Here is a 24,716-nt window from a genome sequence, read left to right on the forward strand (position 1 = left end):
GTAGGACAACAACAATCATACCATAGGCTAGCTTCTAGGGTTTAGCCTCTACGATCTCGTGGTAGATCAACTCTTGTAATACTCATATCATCAAGATCAATCAAGCAGGAAGTAGGGTATTACCTCCATCGAGAGGGCCCGAACCTGGGTAAACATCGTGTCCCCCGCCTCCTGTTACCATCCGCCTTAGACGCACAGTTCGGGACCCCCTACCCGAGATCCGCTGGTTTTGACACCGACACCCCTTATCACCGATGATCTTCATTCTCTACATGGAACCACTACACCTATTATTTGAAGCGGCCACGTGGAAGGGTCTCCTTAGGCCATTGGCACGCGTGGGGATGTATCAGCGGGTCTCCATGTTCACAGACGATGTCATGGTGTTCTTCCGGCAGACGAAGCTTGAGGCTAGCACATGTGTGGCGATCCTGGAGCTATTCGGGCAGGCATCTGGATTAGCTGTAAACATGACGAAGAGTGCGGCCATGTCCATTCGGTGCTCTCAAGAGGAATTAACATAGTTTGCGGATTGCTTGGGTGCGCCAATTCCCCATTCCCATGCAAGTATCTCAGTCTACCACTGCCACTACGGAAACAGACAACGGCACAGCTCCAGGGCCTCGTGGATCAGCTCGCGGGTCGTCTACCAAACTGGAAAGCTGCAATGCTCTCAAAAAATGGGCGCTTGATCCTCATCAACTCGGTGCTTTGCGCCATATCTATCCATGCAATGCTCGCTCTAGAGCTACCACCAAAGACTTTGGCGGCCCTAGCAAAATTTTGTGCGGTTTCTTATGGTATGGGAAGAAGGATGCGCAAGGAGGAAACTGCGTGGTGGCCTGGGATCTGGTTTGTCGCCCCAAGTGGGCGGGCGACTTGGGCATCCCCAACCTCACCTGGCTCAACAAACTAGACGGGCTTGGCTTCAGAGGGTGGATGGCTCAAAGCCATGGAAGGAGTTCTCTATCTCTGTTTCAAAGGGTTCAAGGGGACTGTTCAACGCGGCAGCTAGGGCAACAGTAGGAGATGGACAATCAATTTTGTTCTGGGAGGATCGGTGGTTGGGTGGTTTTTTGATTTGTGAAGTGGCCCCGTCGATATACGCAAGGATACCAAGGCGAGTTAGGACGGAAAGATAACTCTACGAGGGGCTTCTGAATTCAACACGGGCCGGGGATGTTGGGCCGGATCTATCGGCACTAGAGCTGAGGCAATTCTTTGAGTTATGGACGAGGGTGGAAGCAACATAACTACACGAAGGAATTCAGGATTCGATCTCATGGGCCTGGAAGAAGAATGGGCTCTTCTCTACGTTCTCTGCATACGCGGCCAAGTTTACAGGCCTTGAGGTGTCACCTACAACAACGTTTACATGGAAGTCTAAAGCTCCGCTGCAATGCCGCTTCTTTTCCTGGCTCGCCATCAAGAATCGCTGCTGGACATCTGATAGACTTGCGTGACGTGGGCTACCTCACCAAGCCTATTGCCCGTTCTATGACCAATGTGAATATACCATTAGCCATCTGCTGATCAGTTGTGTCTTGGCGAAGGAGATATGGCACCGCATTGCTATCGCAAGTGGAAGACCAGAGTTTGAACCGAGGATCAACGAGACCTTGCCCGATTGGTGTGTCAGCAGGAGTTGCGGGGTGAAAACAAGAAGTTCACACGGACACTATGCCTTCTCGGCATGTGGGAAACCTGGAAACACCGGAATGATATTGTCTTCACCGACGCATCTCCGTCCTTAACCCAAGTCATACGAAGGATCGACAACGAGGGCAGGGTATGGGCGACGACGGGGCTGATTAGCAGGGCTCTTGAGGGGTTAGAAGTGGAGGCCTCAGCGCCGGTAGTTCAGGAGTAGTCGGGTATAACACTTGGGGTGGAGATGGCTTCGTTTTGCCAGTGTCTTGTATGACCCTTTGGGAGTCTCTCTCCCATTTCTTCTATATCTCGTGTGTATTCGAGAAAGATAGCAAGGTACATCAAAGACGCAACTCAGACATCATTGCTTCGCCTTGTCCTTCCCCTTGTCATCTATAGAGCAGGAGTACTAGTTGTCGAAGACGGCGTAGGCGTCGTCATTGTAGGGGGGGCGTCGGAGTCGCTGCAGGGCCCGAATGAGGAGGAGAGCCCGACGAGACGTTGGGTGGCACAAGCCTACTCCTTGCGAGGCGGCTGCTTGCTCAGCCACAAGCTGATCCGAAGCCATGAGCGATGCAATCTCATTCTCGCGGGGCGGCGACTGATGGGAAACGTACTAATTTCAAAAAATTTCCTACGCACACGCAAGATCATGGTGATGCATAGCAACGAGAGGGGAGAGTGTTGTCCACGTACCCTCGTAGACCGACAGCGGAAGCGTTATCACAACGCGGTTGATGTAGTCGTACGTCTTCACGATCCGACCGATCAAGTACCGAACGTACGGCACCTCCGAGTTCTACACACGTTCAGCTCGATGACGTCCCTCGAACTCCGATCCAGCCGAGTGTTGAGGGAGAGTTTCGTCAGCACGACGGCGTGGTGACGATGATGATGTTCCACCGACGCAGGGCTTCGCCTAAGCTCCGCAACGGTATTATCAAGGTGTAATTTGGTGGAGGGGGGCACCGCACACGGCTAAGAGATCTCAAGGATCAATTGTTGTGTCGTTGGGGTGCCCCCCTGCCCCCATATATAAAGGAACAAGGAGGAGGCAGCCGGCCAAGGGAGAGGCGCGCCAAAGGGGGGAGTCCTACTCCCACCGGGAGTAGGACTCCTCCTTTCCTTGTGGGAGTAGGAGAAGGGAAGGGGGAAGGAGAAAGAAGGAAGGGGGCGCCCCCCCTCCCTAGTCCAATTCGGACTAGCCCATGGGGAGGGGTGCGGCCACCCTTTGGGGTCTTTCTCTCCTTTCCCGTATGGCCCATTAAGGCCCAATACGAATTCCCGTAACTCTCCGGTACTCCGAAAAATACCCGAATCACTCGGAACCTTTCCGAAGTCCGAATATAGTCATCCAATATATCGATCTTTACGTCTCGACCATTTCGAGACTCCTCGTCATGTCCCCGATCTCATCCGGGACTCCGAACTCCTTCGGTACATCAACATACATAAACTCATAATAAAACTGTCATTGTAACTTTAAGCGTGCGGACCCTTCGGGTTCGAGAACTATGTAGACATGACCGAGACACCTCTCCGGTCAATAACCAATAGCGGGACCTGGATGCCCATATTGGCTCCCACATATTCTACGAAGATCTTTATTGGTCAGACCGCATAACAACATACGTTGTTCCCTTTGTCATCGGTATGTTACTTGCCCGAGATTCGATCGTCGGTATCTCGATACCTAGTTCAATCTCGTTACCGGCAAGTCTCTTTACTCGTTCCGTAATACATCATCCCGTAACTAACTCATTAGTCACAATGTTTGCAAGGCTTATAGTGATGTGCATTACCGAGTGGGCCCAGAGATACCTCTCCGACAATCGGAGTGACAAATCCTAATCTCGAAATACGCCAACCCAACAAGTACCTTTGGAGACACCTGTAGAGCACCTTTATAATCACCCAGTTACGTTGTGACGTTTGGTAGCACACAAAGTGTTCCTCCAGTAAACGGGAGTTGCATAATCTCATAGTCATAGGAACATGTATAAGTCATGAAGAAAGCAATAGCAACATACTAAACGATCGGGTGCTAAGCTAACGTAATGGGTCATGTCAATCACGTCATTCTCCTAATGAGGTGATCTCGTTAATCAAATGACAACTTATGTCTATGGCTAGGAAACATAACCATCTTTGATTAATGAGCTAGTCAAGTAGAGGCATACTAGTGACACTCTGTTTGTCTATATATTCACACATGTATTATGTTTCCGGTTAATACAATTCTAGCATGAATAATAAACATTTATCATGATACAAGGAAATAAATAATACTTTATTATTGCCTCTAGGGCATATTTCCTTCAGTCTCCCACTTGCACTAGAGTCAATAATCTAGTTCACATCGCCATGTGATTTAACATCAATAGTTCACATCACCATGTGATTAACACCCATAGTTCACATCGTCATGTGATCAACACCCAAAGGGTTTACTAGAGTCAGTAATCTAGTTCACATCGCTATGTGATTAACACCCAAAGAGTACTAAGGTGTGATCATGTTTTGCTTGTGAGATAATTTTAGTCAACGGGTCTGTCACATTCAGATCCGTAAGTATTTTGCAAATTTCTATGTCTACAATGCTCTGTACGGAGCTACTCTAGCTAATTGCTCCCACTTTCAATATGTATCTAGACCGAGACTTAGAGTCATCTAGATTTAGTGTCAAAACTTGCATCGACGTAACCCTTTACGATGAACCTTTTGTCACTACCATAATCGAGAAACATATCCTTATTCCACTAAGAATAATTTTGACCGCTGTCCAGTGATCTACTCCTAGATCACTATTGTACTCCCTTGCCAAAATCAGTGTAGGGTATACAATAGATCTGGTACACAGCATGGCATACTTTATAGAACCTATGGCCAAGGCATAGGGAATGACTTTCATTCTCTTTCTATCTTCTGCCGTGGTCGGGCTTTGAGTCTTACTCAATTTCACACCTTGTAACACAGGCAAGAACTCTTTCTTTGACTGTTCTATTTTGAACTACTTCAAAATCTTGTTAAGGTATGTACTCATTGAAAAAACTTATCAAGTGTTTTGATCTATCTCTATAGATCTTGATGCTCAATATGTAAGCAGCTTCACCGAGGTCTATCTTTGAAAAACTTCTTTCAAACACTCCTTTATGCTTTGCAGAATAAATCTACATTATTTCTGATCAACAATATGTCCTTCACATATACTTATCAGAAATGCTGTAGTGCTCCCACTCACTTTCTTGTAAATACAGGCTTCACCGCAAGTCTCTATAACACTATATTCTTTGATAAACTTATCAAAGTATATATTCCAACTCCGAGATGCTTGCACCAGTCCATAGATGGATCGGTGGAGCTTGCATATTTTGTTAGCACCTTTAGGATTGACAAAACCTCCTGGTTGCATCATATACAACTCTTCTTTAATAAATCCATTAAGGAATGCAGTTTTGTTTATCCCTTTGCCATATTTCATAAAATGCGGCAATTGCTAACATGATTCGGACAGACTTAAGCATAGATACGAGTGAGAAACTCTCATCGTAGTCAACATCTTGAACTTGTCGAAAACCTTTTGCGACAATTCTAGCTTTGTAGATAGTTACACTACTATCAGCGTCCGTCTTCCTCTTGAAGATCCATTTAATCTCAATGGCTCGCCGATCATTGGGCAAGTCAATCAAAGTCCATACTTTGTTCTCATATATGGATCTTATCTCAGATTTCATGGCCTCAAGCCATTTTGCGGAATCTGGGCTCACCATCACTTCTTCATAGTTCGTAGGTTCGTCATGGTCTAGTAACATAACCTCCAGAACAGGATTACCGTACCACTCTGGTGCGGATCATACTCTGCTTTACCTACAAGGTTTGGTAGTAACTTGATCTGAAGTTACATGATCATCATCATTAACTTCCTCACTAATTGGTGTAGAAGTCACAGGAACAGATTCCTGTGATGAACTACTTTCCAATAAAGGAGCAGGTACATTTACCTCATCAAGTTTTACTTTCCTCCCACTCACTTCTTTCGAGAGAAACTCCTTCTCTAGAAAGGATCCATACTAAGCAACGAATGTCTTGCCTTCGGATCTGTGATAGAAGGTGTACCCAACTGTCTCCTTTGGGTATCCTATGAAGACACATTTCTCCGATTTGGGTTTGAGCTTATCAGGATGAAAATTTTTCACATAAGCATCGCAACCCCAAACTTTAAGAAACGACAACTTTGGTTTCTTGCCAAACCACAGTTCATAAGGTGTCGTCTCAACGGATTTTGATGGTGCCCTATTTAACGTGAATGCAGCTGTCTCTAATGCATAACCCCAAAAACGATAGTGGTAGATCGGTAAGAGACATCATATATCGCACCATATCTAATAAAGTACGGTTATGACGTTCGGACACACCATTATGCTGTGGTGTTCCAGGTGGCGTGAGTAGTGAAACTATTTCACATTGTTTTAACTGAAGGCCAAACTCGTAACTCAAATACTCTTTTCCACGATCATATCGTAGAAACTTTATTTTCTTGTTACGATGATTTTCCGCTTCACTCTGAAATTATATGAACTTTTCAAATGTTTCAGACTCTTGTTTCATTAAGTAGATATACCCATATCTGCTCAAATCATCTGTGAAGGTCAGAAAATAATGATACCTGCTACGAGCCTCAATATTCATCGGACCACATACATCTGTATGTATGATTTCCAACAAATCTGTTGCTCTCTCCATAGTTCCAGAGAACGGCGTTTCAGTCATCTTGCCCATGAGGCACGGTTCGCAAGCATCAAGTGATTCATAATCAAGTGATTCCAAAATCCCATCAGTATGGAGTTTCTTCATGCGCTTTACACCAATATGACCTAAACGGCAGTGCCACGAATAGGTTGCACTATCATTATTAACTTTGCATCTTTTGGCTTCAATATTATGATTATGTGTATCACTACGATCGAGATCCAACAAACCATTTTCGTTGGTGTGTATGACCATAGAAGGGTTTTATTCATGTAAACAGAACAACAATTGTTCTCTAACTTAAATGAATAACCGTATTGCAATAAACATGATCAAATCATATTCATGCTCAACGCAAACACCAAATAACACTTATTTAGTTTCAACACTAATCCCGAAAGTATAGGGAGTGTGCGATGATGATCATATCAATCTTGGAACTACTTCCAACACACATCGTCACCTCGCCTTTTACTAGTCTCTGTTTATTCTGCTACTCCCGTTTTCGAGTTACTACTCTTTAGCAACTGAACCAGTATCAAATACTGAGGGGTTGCTATAAACACTAGTAAGTACACATCAATAACATGTATATCCAATATACCTTTGTTCACTTTGCCATCTTTCTTATCCACCAAATACTTGGGGTAGTTCCGCTTCCAGTGACCAGTCCCTTTGCAGTAGAAGCACTTAGTCTCAAGCTTAGGTACAGACTTGGGCTTCTTCACTTGAGTAGCAACTTGCTTGCCGTTCTTTTTGAAGTTCCCCTTCTATCCCTTTGCCCTTTTCTTGAAACTAGTGGTCTCGTCAACCATCAACACTTGAAGTGGTCTTGTCAACCATCAACACTTGATGTTTTTCTTGATTTCTACCTTCGTCGATTTCAGCATCACGAAGAGCTCGGGAATTACTTTCGTCATCCCTTGCATACTATAGTTCATCACGAAGTTCTACTAACTTGGTGATGGTGACTAGAGAATTCTGTCAATCACTATTTTATCTGGAAGATTAACTCCCACTTGATTCAAGCGATTGTAGTACCCAAACAATCTGAGCACATGCTCACTAGTTGAGCGATTCTCCTCCATCTTTTAGCTATAGAACTTGTTGGAGACTTCATATCTCTCAACTCGGGTATTTGCTTGAAATATTAACTTCAACTCCTGGAACATCTTATATGGTCCATGACGTTCAAAACGTCTTTGAAGTCCCGATTCTAAGCCGTTAAGCATGGTGCACTAAACTATCAAGTAGTCATCATACTGAGCTAGCCAAACGTTCATAACGTCTGCATCTGCTCCTGCAATAAGTCTGTCACCTAGCGGTGCATCAAGGACATAATTTTTCTATGCAGCAATGAGGATAATCCTCAGATCACGGATCCAATCCGCATCATTGCTACTAACATCTTTCAACATAATTTTTCTCTAGGAATATATCAAAAATAAACAGGGAAGCAACAACGCGAGCTATTGATCTACAACATAATTTGCAAAATACTATCAGGACTAAGTTCATGATAAATTTAAGTTCAATTAATCATATTACTTAAGAACTCCCACTTAGATAGACATCTCTCTAATCATCTAAGTGATTACGTGATCCAAAGCAACTAAACCATGTCCGATTAACACGTGAGATGGAGTAGTTTCAATGGTGAACATCACTACGTTGATCATATCTACTATATGATTCACGCTCGACCTTTCGGTCTCTGTGTTCCGAGGCCATATCTGTATATGCTAGGCTCGTCAAGTTTAACCTGAGTATTCCGCGTGTGCAACTGTTTTGCACCCGTTGTATTTGAACGTAGAGCCTATCACACCCGATTAACACGTGGTGTCTCAGCACGAAGAACTTTTACAACGGTGCATACTCAGGGAGAACACTTTTATCTTGAAATTTTAGTGAGAGATCATCTTATAATGCTACCGTCAATCAAAGCAAGATAAGATGCATAAAGGATTAACATCACATGCAATCAATATAAGTGATATGATATGGCCATCATCATCTTGTGCTTGTGATCTCCATCTCCGAAGCACCGTGCTTGTGATCTCCATCTCCGAAGCACCGTCATGATCACCATCGTCACCGGCGCGACACCTTGATCTCCATCGTAGCATCGTTGTCGTCTCGCCAACTTATTGCTTTTACGACTATCGCTACCGCTTAGTGATAAAGTAAAACTATTACATGGCGATTGCATCTCATACAATAAAGCGACAACCATATGGCTCCTGCCAGTTGCCGATAACTCGGTTACAAAACATGATCACAACACATTATATCACATCATGTCTTGACCATATCACATCACAACATGCCCTGCAAAAACAAGTTAGACGTCCTCTACTGTGTTGTTGCAAGTTTTACGTGGCTGCTACGGGCTTAGCAAGAACCGTTCTTACCTACGCATCAAAACCACAACGATAGTTTGTCAAGTTGGTGCTGTTTTAACCTTCGCAAGGACCGGGCGTAGCCACACTCGGTTCAACTAAAGTGAGAGAGACAGACACCCGCCAGTCACCTTTAAGCAACGAGTGCTCCGAACGGTGAAACCAGTCTCGCGTAAGCGTACGCGTAATGTCGGTCCGGGCCGCTTCATCTCACAATACCGCTGAACCAAAGTATGACATGCTGGTAAGCAGTATGACTTATATCGCCCACAACTCACTTGTGTTCTACTCGTGCATAGCATCAACGCATAAAACCAGGCTCGGATGCCACTGATGGGAAACGTAGTAATTTCAAAAAAATTCCTACGCACACGCAAGATCATGGTGATGCATAGCAACGAGAGGGGAGAGTGTTGTCCACGTACCCTCGTAGACCGACAGCGGAAGCGTTATCACAACGCGGTTGATGTAGTCGTACGTCTTCACGATCCGACCGATCAAGTACCGAACGTACGGCACCTCCGAGTTCTACACACGTTCAGCTCGATGACGTCCCTCGAACTCCGATCCAGCCGAGTGTTGAGGGAGAGTTTCGTCAGCACGACGGCGTGGTGACGATGATGATGTTCCACCGACGCAGGGCTTCGCCTAAGCTCCGCAACGGTATTATCAAGGTGTAATTTGGTGGAGGGGGGCACCGCACACGGCTAAGAGATCTCAAGGATCAATTGTTGTGTCGTTGGGGTGCCCCCCTGCCCCCGTATATAAAGGAGCAAGGAGGAGGCAGCCGGCCAAGGGAGAGGCGCGCCAAAGGGGGGAGTCCTACTCCCACCGGGAGTAGGACTCCTCCTTTCCTTGTGGGAGTAGGAGAAGGGAAGGGGGAAGGAGAAAGAAGGAAGGGGGCGCCCCCCCTCCCTAGTCCAATTCGGACTAGCCCATGGGGAGGGGTGCGGCCACCCTTTGGGGTCTTCCTCTCCTTTCCCGTATGGCCCATTAAGGCCCAATACGAATTCCCGTAACTCTCCGGTACTCCGAAAAATACCCGAATCACTCGGAACCTTTCCGAAGTCCGAATATAGTCATCCAATATATCGATCTTTACGTCTCGACCATTTCGAGACTCCTCGTCATGTCCCCGATCTCATCCGGGACTCCGAACTCCTTCGGTACATCAACATACATAAACTCATAATAAAACTGTCATCGTAACTTTAAGCGTGCGGACCCTTCGGGTTCGAGAACTATGTAGACATGACCGAGACACCTCTCCGGTCAATAACCAATAGCGGGACCTGGATGCCCATATTGGCTCCCACATATTCTACGAAGATCTTTATCGGTCAGACCGCATAACAACATACGTTGTTCTCTTTGTCATCGGTATGTTACTTGCCCGAGATTCGATCGTCGGTATCTCGATACCTAGTTCAATCTCGTTACCGGCAAGTCTATTTACTCGTTCCGTAATACATCATCCCGTAACTAACTCATTAGTCACAATGCTTTCAAGGCTTATAGTGATGTGCATTACCGAGTGGGCCCAGAGATACCTCTCCGACAATCGGAGTGACAAATCCTAATCTCGAAATACTCCAACCCAACAAGTACCTTTGGAGACACCTGTAGAGCACCTTTATAATCACCCAGTTACGTTGTGACGTTTGGTAGCACACAAAGTGTTCCTCCGGTAAACGGGAGTTGCATAATCTCATAGTCATAGGAACATGTATAAGTCATGAAGAAAGCAATAGCAACATACTAAACGATCGGGTGCTAAGCTAACGTAATGGGTCATGTCAATCACGTCATTCTCCTAATGAGGTGATCTCGTTAATCAAATGACAACTTATGTCTATGGCTAGGAAACATAACCATCTTTGATTAATGAGCTAGTCAAGTAGACGCATACTAGTGACACTCTGTTTGTCTATATATTCACACATGTATTATGTTTCCGGTTAATACAATTCTAGCATGAATAATAAACATTTATCATGATACAAGGAAATAAATAATACTTTATTATTGCCTCTAGGGCATATTTCCTTCAGCGACGGGCATCCATCTCCGTGGTGGTCAACAATCGGCTCACTACTGATAATCGCGGCATGTCTTGTGGTATGACATCCTTGAGATCTTTTAGCAAAATGCAATCAGTTACTTTTTTCATGATTACGCAGATTGCATATCTTTCCTTAGATACTTTACACTGATAGAAGGGTAGGGGCGTGAACCATGACCTGCACAGATAGCACTTCCTCCCACAAGTTAGCAGAATCAGTCCTATTTTCCTATTTTCCTATTATGTTATTCAAATTTAGTTACACTTTGGGAAAAATTTGAAGTTGATAATGAGCAAGTGGACGGAGCCTGAACAAATTCAGCTTTGTGACTAAAAGTTACCATCAGCAATAATCATTATGATCATTTAGCACTAAAAAAACTTGCACCGGATATCGTTTCTAGGCAGAGACTTGAGTTGCCTACTTAGTCGCCCTGCTTCAGGGCTGCCCGCTTCCATACTGGCTTCGATACGATTGCTTGTCCTGTTTTCGCGCAAAAGCTACTCCCTCCGCTCCTAAATATAAGTCTTTGTAGAGATTCTATTAGGTGGATTACATACGAAGCAAAATGGATGAATCTACACTTAAAATGCATCTATATACATCCGTATGTGGTTCATAGTGAGATATCTACAAAGACTTATATTTAGGAACGGAGGGAGTACATATTAGCAGACTGGAAGGCCAAATGGATGGCTATAAAATTTGACACCATTTATGTTTCAACTGACCACAAAACCAACTTTCTTTCTTGTTTAAACTGAACACTAACCAAGACAGAGGTCAGTGCTCTCAGTGCGCAGTTGCTACTGCCTACTGGCTGGAATGCAACCACAAACCTAGTTGCCATCTGTTTAGTCAATTAACAGCCAATGGATCCAAGTCTACACAATTCATAATAATAAGATGTAAGGCAGAACCATAGAAATAACACGATCTGATTTCTCTGAAAAATCGAACACTCCCATGGAAAAAGGAAGAAGAGTATGTTCAAGCTAGCGTTACTACATGGAGGGAGTATAATTAGAGAGATGGGACGAGTGTATGGTCCAGTTCGATATCTAAAACAGGGTAAAGCCATATAATTAACCTATATTAACCACAATATACAGGTCCAATTTGACATCCAAAACAACAGGGGAAAGCCATCATAATTCAAGCTAGCAAGTGCATCATGTATATATATATATATATATATATATATATATATATATATATCTAATTTAAGGATAGGATACGCAAATTGCAAAAGAAGCTACCTTCCACATTCTCGGTGACAAACTTGTTCTCGCGGTAATCTTCAGTGTCTGGGTCATCTAAATCACCGATACAGGACTGGCTGCACGGAAGCTCCTCGCTTCTTGAGTCTGCAAAACAGTTTCCTGGAAGCAAAATTTTCTGGGAAGATGGGGGCTGCGATTCGATCCACTTCATGGTTTCCTTGAACACTTGGAACCGCATAGCCTTCTCTTTCTCGTTTCGGTATGTCTTGTTGAACCGCTTCATCCAATTCTCAAACCTCTCTTGCATCTCCTCCTCTTTATATATATAGATGTCCTGCTCTTTCTTGCGAGTAGCTGCACAAGAAGACAGTATGTATGCATGAGGTGGTGGTTCCTGACATGAAACCCCGGAGCTAACGAATATGAGGAATCTACCTGGCTCATCATCATTTGGGCCTTTCCTGAAATACTGAACTGCCAAGGCTCCAGCACCAGCAAACGCAGCAGCGGCCGCGGCCACACCAGCAGCACCACGAAGGCCATCGCCGATGGGGAGATTCTTCTGTATAGATCGGGATGAGAAACATGAGAGGGAGCCTGGAGTTGCAGATTTGAGTGAAACAACGGGGGGAGAGGGGGACTCACCAAGGAGTGGAAAGAGCGTGCAGGAGCCGTCCTTGGGATCACCCGCGGCGAAAACCTCCGTGTGAGGAGGAAACCGACGGCCCGCCGGAGGAACATGATTGCCTCTTCCTTCGCCTTATCCTCCATTTCTTTTTCGCTCGCTCGCCGCCTCCGCCGCCTCGATTCAACTCTAGGGTTTCGCTACCGATGTGCACGGGAGACTGTTTATAGTGCATGCATGCCACCGAGCAGTAGCATCACCATGCAACGCAATGCCATTGTGTTGACTAAGGACATCTCCAGTACCAACCCGCAAATTTGCTCCGGTGTCCATCCGCGCGTATAGGACGATCACTCTATAAACACGGATGTTGAAGACCGCCATGATGTCCGCATATATTTCAACCACTTGAACTAAAGGACGGAAGTCATGCAAGCACAACGGATTCATATAAATTGAACGAAATTCATTGCATTTTGGATAATTTTTAACTAAAAACTTTATCGGACTAAGGTAAAACTAGTCTGCCGCCGGCGCCAGCGGATATCCATTCCCACGACACGGATACCCTTGACTAATTTACGGCCGGCCACGGCGGATCTCCATTGTCTTCCCCATGTCTGGTAGCCCGCTCATCGGACTGCCATGAACCCCAGAGGTATATGCTTCGGCTCAAAGGGTGTCTCACTTCCCATGTTCGGCAGTGCCGCTCATCAGAGTGGAACCGGCAGGATGTGCTTCAACAGGAGGGGAAGGGGACGACGGTGGCCTACGACCGGGAAAGACACCGCCTGTGTACATCGGCGTCACCTCGGTGGTGGCTTTCATGGGACCCCAAGCGGCGGCAGCCTCCCATATTCTACTTCTCCACGATGATGGCGGCAGGCGCGGACGTGCTGGCCACCGTTTCGTCGATCTCCATGAAGCCGACTTCTTTCTCCGCCGGCAGGGCGTGCTTACGCGAACGTTGATGGCGGATGGCGCGGTCGGATGCATGGGAGGAGCGGTTCGACATGGCATCGTCCACGGCAGCCATGATGCCCATGCCGTCGTGCTCCCCCGTGTGCCAGCCTGGAGCAACTCGCCACTCCTCGGCGAGCAGGCTTGGAGCGGCGAGTTGCCGCACGACGTGCCGGCTTGGGCTTCTGCCTCCACGAACTGGCCTGCAGTGGCCTGGAACATCGAGGGTGGTTGGAGCAGAGAGTTGCATGGCTCGTATCCGGCTGGCTCAACAGGCCACCCAGCCGGCTTTTTATGCTGGAGAACTCATCTTCTTGCTCGCCGAATGCCATGGAGATTTTGGAGAAAATGGTGCGAGAAGGAGATGGGAGCGGAGTGTGGTGTGATTTTTGCCAGGGGTCTGGCACCGTTTAAATAGCGGGCGGGCGGCTAGAGCCAACCGGCGTTGTGTTTAGTGATGGGAGGCTCGCGAGCGGACGTGTAGCCGGAGTAGGTTTCTCGGCACACACACGGGATTAATGGAGGAAGGCGGGCAGTCTGTAGCCATTTGAATGCGCCGAGGAGGCTTGTCCAGCCGGGAGTGCAGCAGGCGGCGCTCTCTCGGTGGGCGCGCCGCTTCAATGCATGTAGTGGGAGGTCGCGTCTATTCTGCGCCGGTGCCAATGCAAAGAGGTCGCTGTTCAAGGGCATGAATGGGGCAGCTGGCGCCGGACGGAAACACACACGGGCGCACATTGGGTTTTTGTGGGCCTGGGCAGTCAGATGCAAGTGTGGCACCGGTCCAGGCGTCTGTAAAGCTCCCTCACTTTGTCTCTAGTTGCAGAAAAAAATTGTGTTCGCGCCTCCGAACGGACCGATACAGACCTCCGTTGGATGGCACAACACGTCTGAACCGCGCAGTCCAGATTGTTGCCGCCTTGCGGACGGCTTGGGGTCCGCATTGAAGATGCCCTAATAAAACTAGTATAATTTTTTTCATATGTCTGAGCTAGATTAAACAACCATTCTCATTCACCAGCGAGAGGCAGTAACCCTAACTTTTTTATTTTGAAGGAGGAGGGTGGACGAACATAACCTTTAAGGTAAACTTTATTACATGCTGCAATCTGAACTATTTTGACTCACAGCTCTTACAGGCTTTGCAGCATTACTTAGGAGTACAAAATTTAAACTAGCTTTATCCCCGAATGCAAGTACGGCAGGGAGCCGGCGAGCGCGACATACATGGACGCGGTGGCAGCGACCGCGGTCACCAGCACAATGAACAGGATGTATGGCCTCTTGCTCCAGCGCCCCATTATCCCGAGCGCGAACGGGTAGAGCAGCAGCAGCATCCACACGTTGAAGACGAGCCCGCTCGCCGCCCCCGCGACCTGCGCGGCCGACCACCGCCCAACGATCGCCTTGCCCGCCGCCGCGCCGATGGCGGCCACGTTCACGGCCATCACCACCACAGTGGGCACCAGCAACGGCACCCACTGCACGTCGTAGAGCTCCGCGAGCCTCTCCCTCGCGCCGCCTGTGAGCTTCTTGGCCGTGAGCTTGAAGGACACCCCCTTGATGCCGAGGGACCTGAGGAGGATGTGCAGCATGGCCATCGGGTACACGCCGGTGGTGCCGATGATGTAGAACTGCTCGTTGCGGACCCAGTCGAGCAGCGTGAGGCCGGCCCACCTGATCTCCACCATGCCGATGAGCTCCACCGTGGCGATGATGACGACGACGAAGAGCGCGAACGTCTGGAACGGCCTCTGGATGTAGAACTCCCCCTGGAAGAGCCACATCACCGGGTACAAGTAGTACATGCAGATGAAGAAGGTGGAGACCGGGTAGGTGGTCATGTTGATGTAGGCGACGCGCTGCATGGGGTGGAGGCGGCGGCCGGCCAGGAGCGGGCAGAAGCGGGAGAAGAACATCTCGAGGGATCCCCCCGACCAGCGCAGGATCTGGTAGAGCCGCTCCGTGAGGTTGATGGGCGCCGTGCCGCGGAACGCGTCGGGCTCCATGGCGCAGTACGTGGAGCGCCACCCCGTCCGGTGCAGCCGGAAGCCGGTCACCACGTCCTCCGTCGCGATGTTGTACACCCACCCGACGTCGTTGCCCCACTCGGTGCCGTCCTCGTAGGCGCACGTCATGGCGTCGGCGAGCTCCGCCTCGCCGACGGTCGCTGGTGAAGGGACGGACCGCTCTTGGTTGGCGGCCGCCGGCATCGAGTTGATGAAGGACGTGGATTTGCCGAACATGTTGGGCCTGTAGCGCGAGGCCTTGGCCTCCTTGGCGTCGTCGGGGCGCCACCGGGGAGGGTCGGCGCTGTAGAGCGCGACGCGGCGGAACATGCAGCCGGTGCCGACGAAGGAGGGCCCCTGGATGCCGTTGAGGCCGAGCAGGGTGGCGTCGAAGAACATGCGGTTGTGGTTGCAGTAGCGGTCGGTGGGGTCGACGTCGTCGAAGCGCTGCGGGAACTGGACGAAGGCGGTGTCGGCGCCGTCGCGCGGGTCGAGCATGAAGCAGATGGCGGCGCGGAAGGCCTGCGAGTTGTTGACGTAGTGGTCGCCGTCGAAGTTGATGATGAAAGGCGCGTTGGAGAGCAGCGCGGAGACGCGCAGCTGCACGTTCATGGCGCCCGCCTTCTTCTGGTGGTCGTAGCCCGGCCGCTTCTCCCGGGCGATGTAGACCAGCATCGGGAGGCGCGCGTCCACGGCGCTGAAGTCCAGGGGGTGGTCGGAGCTCGCCGCCATGCCCAGCTCAGGATCCTTGCTCGGTTGATCCAGCATAACCTTGAACCATCGTCATCACATGTTAGCAACAGTTTTATTATATTAAATCGCATGGGAAGAAAGAAATCTGGTTTATTTTATTTGTACCTGAAGAATTGCAGGGTGGTGTCCTTTCCTGTGGCCCTTTGCCGGCTTGATCCATGTCCCCTGCCATTGCGTGGACCCATCAGCCATCCAGGTAGCATTTGCACACTCCTCTTTGTCTTTCCCGTTGGCACGGTTGCACGCCTCCGACCGCTGCTCGATGGCAGCAGAAAGCCCGTCCAGCCTCGCCTTGAACTCCTCGTACGCCGCACGCATCCTCCGATGGTCGTCAAGGAACTCCTTGGGCGCGCTGCCCGCATACTCCCCGCGCATCTTGGCCCAGAAGTAGCTCTCCGGGGCCCGGGGCTCGACGCAGTGCTTCCGGCAGAACGGCACCCACGACGCGGCGAACTCCGCCGCCAGCTGCAGGCCCTCGTAGTGCACCAGCGACCCGCCGTCGTCGGAGAAGTAGGTGGCGTACTTCTCGACCGGGTAGTCGGTGGCCAGGATGGAGAGGATGGAGTTCATGGTGTAGAGCATTGGCTCGTCCACCGGGTCGACCGTGTTGATGAACACGTCCAGGAGGGGGAGGTCGGAGCCGCCGTCGGGCTGGTCGAGATGGTCTCTGAGGACGGAGATGCTCGGGACGCATTTTCTGGGCCTGAGCTTGGTGATCTGGTTGAGCAGCCAGGTCACTCCGAACCAGAGGTCGCCCACGACCGAGATCCACCACAGCCACATCGCGTCCGAGTCCCGGTGCCTCATGCGCCATGTGAAGAATAGAATAACCACTATAACTCTGACCAGAGTCAATAACCTGCAGTGCAGTTACGTTGGAGAAGTTAAATGATGTACTGATGAGAATAGGTTAGTCTTGGACTCTTGGTAGAAGTAGAACGACAAGGTTAGAATCTCTAACTAGAATAGAACAAAGTTTGCCAAGTTGCATGGGTAGTTATATGATATACTGTAATAATTGTAGTTGAGCTCACGTGGTCTTGGATTAAAATACTACACTTACTATTTTTTTTAAAAGATCCAGCAAATTGCTGGCTTGATTCAGATTTAGCAGAAAGCAGCGGAAGAACAACATGGTGAAGATCCGAAGATCAAAAAGAGAAAAAAAAAACTGCGGCCCTAAAAGCTGCAGAGAGCTACACCCACCACAAACAACATGACTACATAACCGAAGCACCTGTCCTAAGCTAAGCATCACCACCGCGTCTCGAACAACGCCGATCACCTTCGAAGACAGCAGCAGCTCCCACTACAACTTCCCTCAACAACGCACCATCCATCCAGGAAGCAGGGGGTAGATGGCGGGACTTGGTCGATCCCAGGAAGAGCTTCATCTTGGACTCATCGAAGATGTCGTACATTGCGCCTGGAGCTTCACCTTGAATAGCGGCGAGCACCGGAGGAGCGCCGCAAAGAGCTTTCAGGAAGTGTCTTCAAACGTGATGCTCCCAACAGAAGAACGACGTCAAACACGCCGCCATCACGCCGATCCAACACCGGACCTAGGATTTCGCCCGGTGACAAACCACCATCCGAGCACGAGAAAGATGCCAACACACCTCAGGTGACGCCTTCAAGGAGGAAAATGACACCCACAGGCGCCATCGCCACCGGCCTCTGGTCGTGCAGGACTTTCGTCTGTATCGCCGCACACCTTCGCTCGTGCCCACAGAAGCTCGTCCATGCAGTCTCGCACCGCCACCGCCGCAGAACCTAGTCGTAGAAGCCATGGAGTCGTGGTCCACCCCGCCCACGGCGAGCCTACAGTGACCAGATCAGTCCCTGCATCCCGCATCTATCACGGCCGGAGCCGCCTGCTCCAGCATCATAGGACCAGCGCGCAGGGCCGGCGCGCGTCAAACACACCACGGATCTGGCCAGGTTCGACCAGATCCGGCCGCTACACGCCGGAGGGGCGCCGCCCCGCCAGCCCGCGCCGAATCCGAGGCACCTCCACGTGCCCTCGCCTGGGAGCCACCGCGCCAGGCCGCGCCCGCGCGCGCCCTCGCCTGGCCGCCACCGGGCCAGGCCACGCACCACGCCCGCTCGCCCCTGGACGCGCACCCTCGCCGGCGCCAGATCCGCTCGCCGCCTCCATGGCAGGCCGCGCCACGCCCTCACCGGCGCCAGATCCGCCCTCACCTGGCCGCCCCCACGCCAGATCCACTCGCCAGCACGCCGTACCTGGCCATGCGCGCCACCACGGGAGCCGGACGTCCCGCGCCGCCCGCGCCTCGTGGGGAGGGAAGGACCCCGCCGCCGCCGACGCACGCACGGGCTTTGCCCAGCGCCGTCCCTTGGCGGCGGCGAGGAAGGGGAGGCGAAGGTGTGGGAGGCGGTGGCGACGGGCTAGGGTTTCGCCCGGCCGCTCGCGGGAGCGGTGCGAGCAAAAGTCGCGTCTCGGGGCTTTCACACTTACTATTTTGAGCACTGGCTAAAAATTAAGATCCTACGAATGCATACGCAAAGCGAATATTTGCACAGTATAGATTTCTGCCTTGAATGTTTTTAAAATTTCTTGGCCGGATCAGGATCTTAGCGTTGAGATCCGCAATCTCAGCGGTTAGACATTTCGCCGCATGCTAACAAAGCATATTTGGAGCGTCAAATTCTAAACATATAAAACTGAAATAAGCGAATTTCGCCTATCAGTATGGAACCAACTAGAATAGAGTTGCCAGGTTGCATGTGCAATTATATGATAATTGGTGCTGAGCTCACGTGCTTTTGGATTAAAATACTTACTTACTATTTTTAGCACCGGCTACCAAATAAGATCCTACATTACATGTGCAAAGCGAATATTTGTACTGTACATATTCTAGATTTTTGCCTTCAACTTTTGTAGCTCTTTTTGACCAGATCAGGATCTGAGCCTTGATATTCGAAAAAAAAGGATCCGAGCGTTGAGACATTCCGCCACATTCTAACTAAACTTATTTGGAGCGACAAAATATAAACATAAAACTAAAATAAGTGAATATCGCCTATCATTATGGAATTAACTAGCCCGCCCTCAGCGAACTAGCTTACTTTTAGCACTATTCTAGACATAAAGCTAGTCTACTTTTATGGTGTTCCCGTCGGATCCGGCCACACGTCACAAAGGTCAGCGTCCCCTATAGCTTGGGCGTGTGCTGGGCGTCGGTGCATTTCCTTTTGCTTCTCTTTGTTGGACTAGGCACGCCCGTGCTTCACAGTAATGCTCCGTCAGTGTGCGTCAAAGTTCACAGTAATATTCTAGACATAAGCAATGCAGAACTATTTGGATCGTTTGCAGCTTTTGCCTACTTTGACGCTGTCCTCTCAGTGCACTTTGGGTGCGTCGAGATCACAGCACGTTCTGTTTCTTAATATTGTACTTGCTGCTTTGGAAGCAATTAACTAATACTCCGTCAGTGTGCGTCAAAATTCAGGCTAGCATCGTGCTCGTTCTACATTTAGATTCAGGTATCATCTGGTTTCGTTTATATAGAATGGAGCCGGGGTGGGGCCCCTTCTGATCGAGAAAAACATTTAGGTTCAGGCAAACATGTTTAATCTGTCATGAAGCACTACATACAGCAAGTAGCACATTGTTTAGGTTTAGACTGCTTATGAAACGTAAGGGTTCGATCAAATAGAATTCTGTCCTTCGGGAACATAAATCTATGGCGCAAAACAAGGAGGAAGAAGGAACTGAACTGAGATGATGCTCCCACCTGTAAAGGTTGATGAGGGGGCCCTTGACCCTGAACGTGCGGTACAGCAGCGGTGCCCGGCCGTCCTCGCCGGCGCCGCTCTTCTGCGACGCCAAGATCTCTCTCTCGTCGGCGGGTACCCAGTACTTGTCTTTGGCGCCGACGACGACGTCGGCGGCCAGCAATGGGTCGGCTAGACGACCCCCGCCGACGGCAGCCGGAGAAGGCATGCCACCTTGGTTCACCTACCAAGTAGCAGAGCCGGCTCCTGCACCCTGAGTGAGTGAGAGAGTGATCTGCGGGAGCAAGCAGCCAAGCACTGAACTGACTAACACGGGGTGGTTAGCCAGCCACAGCACGAGACACGACGCTGGAGACGCTTAACCACGCCCCGTTATATAGTGAGAGAGAGAGGCGCGGTGGGGGATCGGACACGGGACGTGCATCCCCATGCCCGGAAACATGATGCCGAGGCACGAGGGCGTGGCCACTGGCTACTCGATTCGACAAAATGCCACTGGCTGGCTACTTGACTGGACGAGTGCATCGAGATCCGCGTGCCTCACGTGACGCTCACCGCTGGACGTCCAGTGCAACTACAGCTGCGACAAGGCAACTTGCCGGGCATAAAAACGTGCGCTGCCTTTACGTCCGTCCGTTCGTTTACTGGGAAAGTACAGGTGGAACACTGTTCGCACATGAAATTTTGCCTCCGTTTGGTACAGCAACTCCAACGCGCCGACCCGTGGTCATGCTGGCACACTTGCGGGCATAAAAAAAGACGGCGCTCTTCGCCATAGATCACTCGTCATCGAACTTGAGCATGCCGGCCTGTATCTTCTCGAACCAATGCCTTTTTCTCGAGGACACCTTGCTCAAGTCCACCTTCATGATCTCCACCCCCGTCATCATGCAAGCGAGCACCACTTCTTTTGCCTTGGTCTTTGCATTGGTGACCTCGATCTCAAGCATCTTCCTTTTGCTTCTCCGCCTACATCTCGAGCTTCTTCGCTTGCTTCTCCGCATCGAGCTCAAGCCTCCTTCTTTGGATCTTCATGAAGACATTAACTTGCTCTTCATTGTCTTGCTAGCGCTTCTCCTCCTTTGTGTCCTTCTTGGTCATCATGCCTTCCAAAGTGGCATGCAAGGCAATCGACGCTGCATCACGCTTGTCCTCTTTCTTGGAGTTAGTCTTCCCTGCCGGACGTGGCTTCTCGCCCTCACCAAGATCCTCGACGGCTTCCTCCCCTCTGCACGCCTTGATGGCGGCATATTGCGCCTCGAACTTCTCGTCCCTGTTGATGACCATCCAACAATGGGTGAGGTTGAAGGACTTGCCGTCATGTTGGGCCTTGAATGCCTCCAAAGCTTGGAATGCCTACAAATGAAATAGTATGCAAGCATATGGGCAAATGGAAATGCAAGATATTGGCAAATGGACATGCAAGCACAATGGACATGCAATCATAAAACAAGAGGCTTTTTCTCACACATGATTGATTGTTGAGATGTTTATTTTCCTATGCATCGTTACATGTTAAGTTGCCATTCTTGCATGTTATGAATTTAAGAGAAATATGGATAATGATGATCAATTATTTGAAAAATTATATATGATTAGTGGTAGTTTGGAGGAGTTTTTTTAAACTCAAAGTCGGATAGGAAAGCAACATAGAAAAAGTAAGGAGAAAATATAATACCAATACCACTAGAGGTTTTTTTTTAACTCAAAGTCTGACTGCAAAAGCAACATAGAATAAGCTAGAAGTAGGTGTTTTTAAGTCAAAGTCGGATTGGAAAAGCAACAAAATGAGAAGAAAATAAAAAAGGCGATAGAAGAAGGGTAATTTTTTAACTCAAAGTCGGATTGGAAAGCAACATAGAAAAAATAAGGAGAAAATATAATAAAAATAGCAATAGAGGGTTTTTTAACTCAAAGTCGGATTGGAAAAGCAACATAGAATAACCTAGAAGGAGGTGTTTTTTAAGTCAAAGTCGGATTGGAAAAGCAACATAGAAAAATGAGAAGAAACTTAAAAAGAGCGATAGAAGAAGGGCAACATATTAAAAAAAGAAAATAAAATAAAATTACTGCTAGACGGGAGCTTTTTTAACTCAAAGTCGGACTGGAAAAGCAACATAGAATAAGTTAGAAGGAGGTGTTTTTTAAGTCAATGTCGGATTGGAAAAGCAACATAGAAAAAATGTGAAGAAACTTAAAAAAGGTAGAAGAAGGGAAACATAGTAAAAAAGAAAATAGAATAAAATTACCGCTAGAGGGGAGGTTTTTTATACTCAAAGTCGGACCGGAAAAGCAACAAAGAATAAGCTAGAAGGAGGTGTTTTCAAGTCAATGTCGGATTGGAGAAGCAACATAGAAGAAATGAGAAGAAAATTATCGCTAGAAGGAGGGCTTGAACCTCCGACATTGTGGTTAATAGCCACATGCTCTAGCCAACTAAGCTATTCCAGCTATATGTTTATTTTCATAACGAAAGATATATATTCAGTAGCTTTGTCCAACCCTAGGCTAAATGGTAAGTCGTAAACTGGAATTACCGCTTCTCGTAATATGATTTTGGCATCGTATTTCATTTCAATAAAATAAAATATGCCGACCCAAGCAAACAACAATGGTACTCATCCAAAAAGCCGAACATGTAGGCGCTAAGAGAAGGCTTGCATCCTCCTTATTATATTATATTTACTCACCTACAAAATTGTACACTACAGCCAATGTTCTCATCGTAAGAACTTAGACTACACGTAAAAGGAAAAGAACTCCGAGTAAGTTACACTTCAATCAATTCCAAAGAGGGCAACTATTTCGGGCCCAAGTGTTCGAATCAGACAAACCAAACACTTTCAGCCATCCAAGATGGACCCTATATTGGGCCGGACTTCACGGAATCTCTGAGTTCAGCTTCAAATTGAGGGGTGAAATAGGAGTGTCCGGGCGTCTGTCTTATCGGATCCGACAGCCCAAATCCATGCCAAAAACCCTACCTTGTCTCCTCCTTGTCCCACACCCCCTTCTCTCTTCCTGCACTCGAGCTTGATGCCGACGCCAAATCCACCTCGAGCATTGTTGCCGCCGCATTGCCGCGCCGCTGCAATGGATCTCTCCGGCCTGACAAACCCAACCTTGTCCAACATATTTGAGGTGCAGTGATGACTATCTAAGACAGGGGATTTGTCAAGTGTTGTTGAAAGGTGTAGTCATCACCGATAGACGAGGCCGGTCAGTGATGACTATCTAAGACTGACCGGCCACTAGACATGACCGGTCAGCGTTACAAAATCAATGGCTTAGGATTTTTACTCTAACGGTCGATAATAGATTTTTAGTGGCAAGCCCATTGAGTTGATCTCTTTGAGTACGACCTAATTGTTTTTCATGTTATTTGTATATATTTGGTTCTTCCTTGAGTTGCGTACTAGTGCGATCAAAGAAATAAACAAATGTATTTCTACCCTTACCAAATAAATAAACAAATATACTTCTACCCACATATGGGACTACACATAAATAAACAAATATTACTTTTACAAGGTGTGAGACACCCCAAATAAACAAATACACTCCTATGGTAATATGATAATAAGACTATTGTAATGACACAAACTATAAATGCGAGTATGCAATTTCAACTCAAAATCATGGTCTTTGTTATAGTTTCTCTATCCAACCAATTTATCCAGTTCTATGTTAGAATAGATGACGGCAGACAACTTGCAATTCAACACAGTGGTAGATATTGTCCTGCTACCTAAGCCACGATCGTGTGCATTCAACTTACTCATACAACTCAGAAAAGAACTTACTCGCGGTCATTCTAATATGTTGTAAATTCAAAATGTTATCCCACTGTAAATCTTACAAAAGACCTACTATGATCATGGAGACTTTTCAATGGCTAAAACATGATCTTTTGTTATATTTACGCTCTCTTTTTAATTGCTCCTAAGCCGGTGATAACTCCTCGTTTTTATGGCTTCATAGCAATGCACAGGCATTGTGCTAGTATAGCAGAGAGTGGAATATATACGATAAAATATAAGGCACACGACATGTAGGTGCTAAAACAAGAAGATGTTGTGTTCTACGGTTAGGTGCATCGGCTGCAAAATAAATTTTTCCTACGCGCGGAACAACTAGGAACATGCTACAAAAATGGATCACAGATCATTACCACTAGACGCGCAGTGCCGTGCAGCGGAAGTAGGGTTGGGTCAATGCGTCCGGAGTCGTCTCCTCCTCGCTCGATCTCCCTCGAACAGCCGATCATCGGATCCCACGTACAGGTTCGTCGGAGCGGCGCAAGTGCATCGCCTCTAACGGTATCCGCGCATGCAGGAGGAACACTGTGTGGCGGACTGGTAGGTCCGATCACACAGTCGACGGTGAGTGGAGGTGGCTACTTGCAATACATGCAAAGCCCTAGTGACGGCACCCAAACGATCAAACCTTATGTCGAACCTCCACTATATGTAGGCATCCGTCGCGGGCTCAATACTTGGGCCTCACACGGTCCCTAAAGCCCAAGT

At 48.3% G+C, this 24,716-nt stretch overlaps 2 protein-coding genes and 1 non-coding gene across 3 annotated transcripts; all 3 read right to left on the reverse strand.

The window, feature by feature from the left end:
• Nucleotides 1–11,719: 11,719 nt before the first annotated feature.
• On the reverse strand, nucleotides 11,720–12,930 carry LOC123158071 (uncharacterized). Its single transcript, XM_044576208.1, has 4 exons — nucleotides 12,730–12,930; nucleotides 12,520–12,646; nucleotides 12,121–12,438; nucleotides 11,720–11,745 (listed from the first exon to the last, which is right to left on the reverse strand). Exons 1-4 carry the CDS (start codon nucleotides 12,853–12,855, stop codon nucleotides 11,720–11,722), a joined length of 597 nt encoding a protein of 198 aa, XP_044432143.1. The 5' UTR covers nucleotides 12,856–12,930.
• A 1,810-nt stretch (nucleotides 12,931–14,740) lies between these two features.
• On the reverse strand, nucleotides 14,741–20,544 carry LOC123180576 (probable mixed-linked glucan synthase 8). The gene is made up of 3 exons (XM_044592651.1): nucleotides 20,190–20,544; nucleotides 16,534–17,287; nucleotides 14,741–16,446 (listed from the first exon to the last, which is right to left on the reverse strand). The coding sequence occupies exons 1-3, from the start codon at nucleotides 20,396–20,398 to the stop codon at nucleotides 14,836–14,838; spliced, it is 2,574 nt and encodes an 857-aa protein (XP_044448586.1). The 5' UTR covers nucleotides 20,399–20,544; the 3' UTR covers nucleotides 14,741–14,835.
• Nucleotides 20,545–22,567: 2,023 nt separating this feature from the next.
• On the reverse strand, nucleotides 22,568–22,641 carry TRNAN-AUU (transfer RNA asparagine (anticodon AUU)). The gene has a single exon. It is a non-coding gene; the product is annotated as a tRNA-Asn (tRNA).
• Nucleotides 22,642–24,716: the final 2,075 nt, after the last annotated feature.

Source organism: Triticum aestivum, chromosome 1D (genome assembly GCF_018294505.1).
Source record: "Triticum aestivum cultivar Chinese Spring chromosome 1D, IWGSC CS RefSeq v2.1, whole genome shotgun sequence".
NCBI lineage: Eukaryota > Viridiplantae > Streptophyta > Magnoliopsida > Poales > Poaceae > Triticum > Triticum aestivum.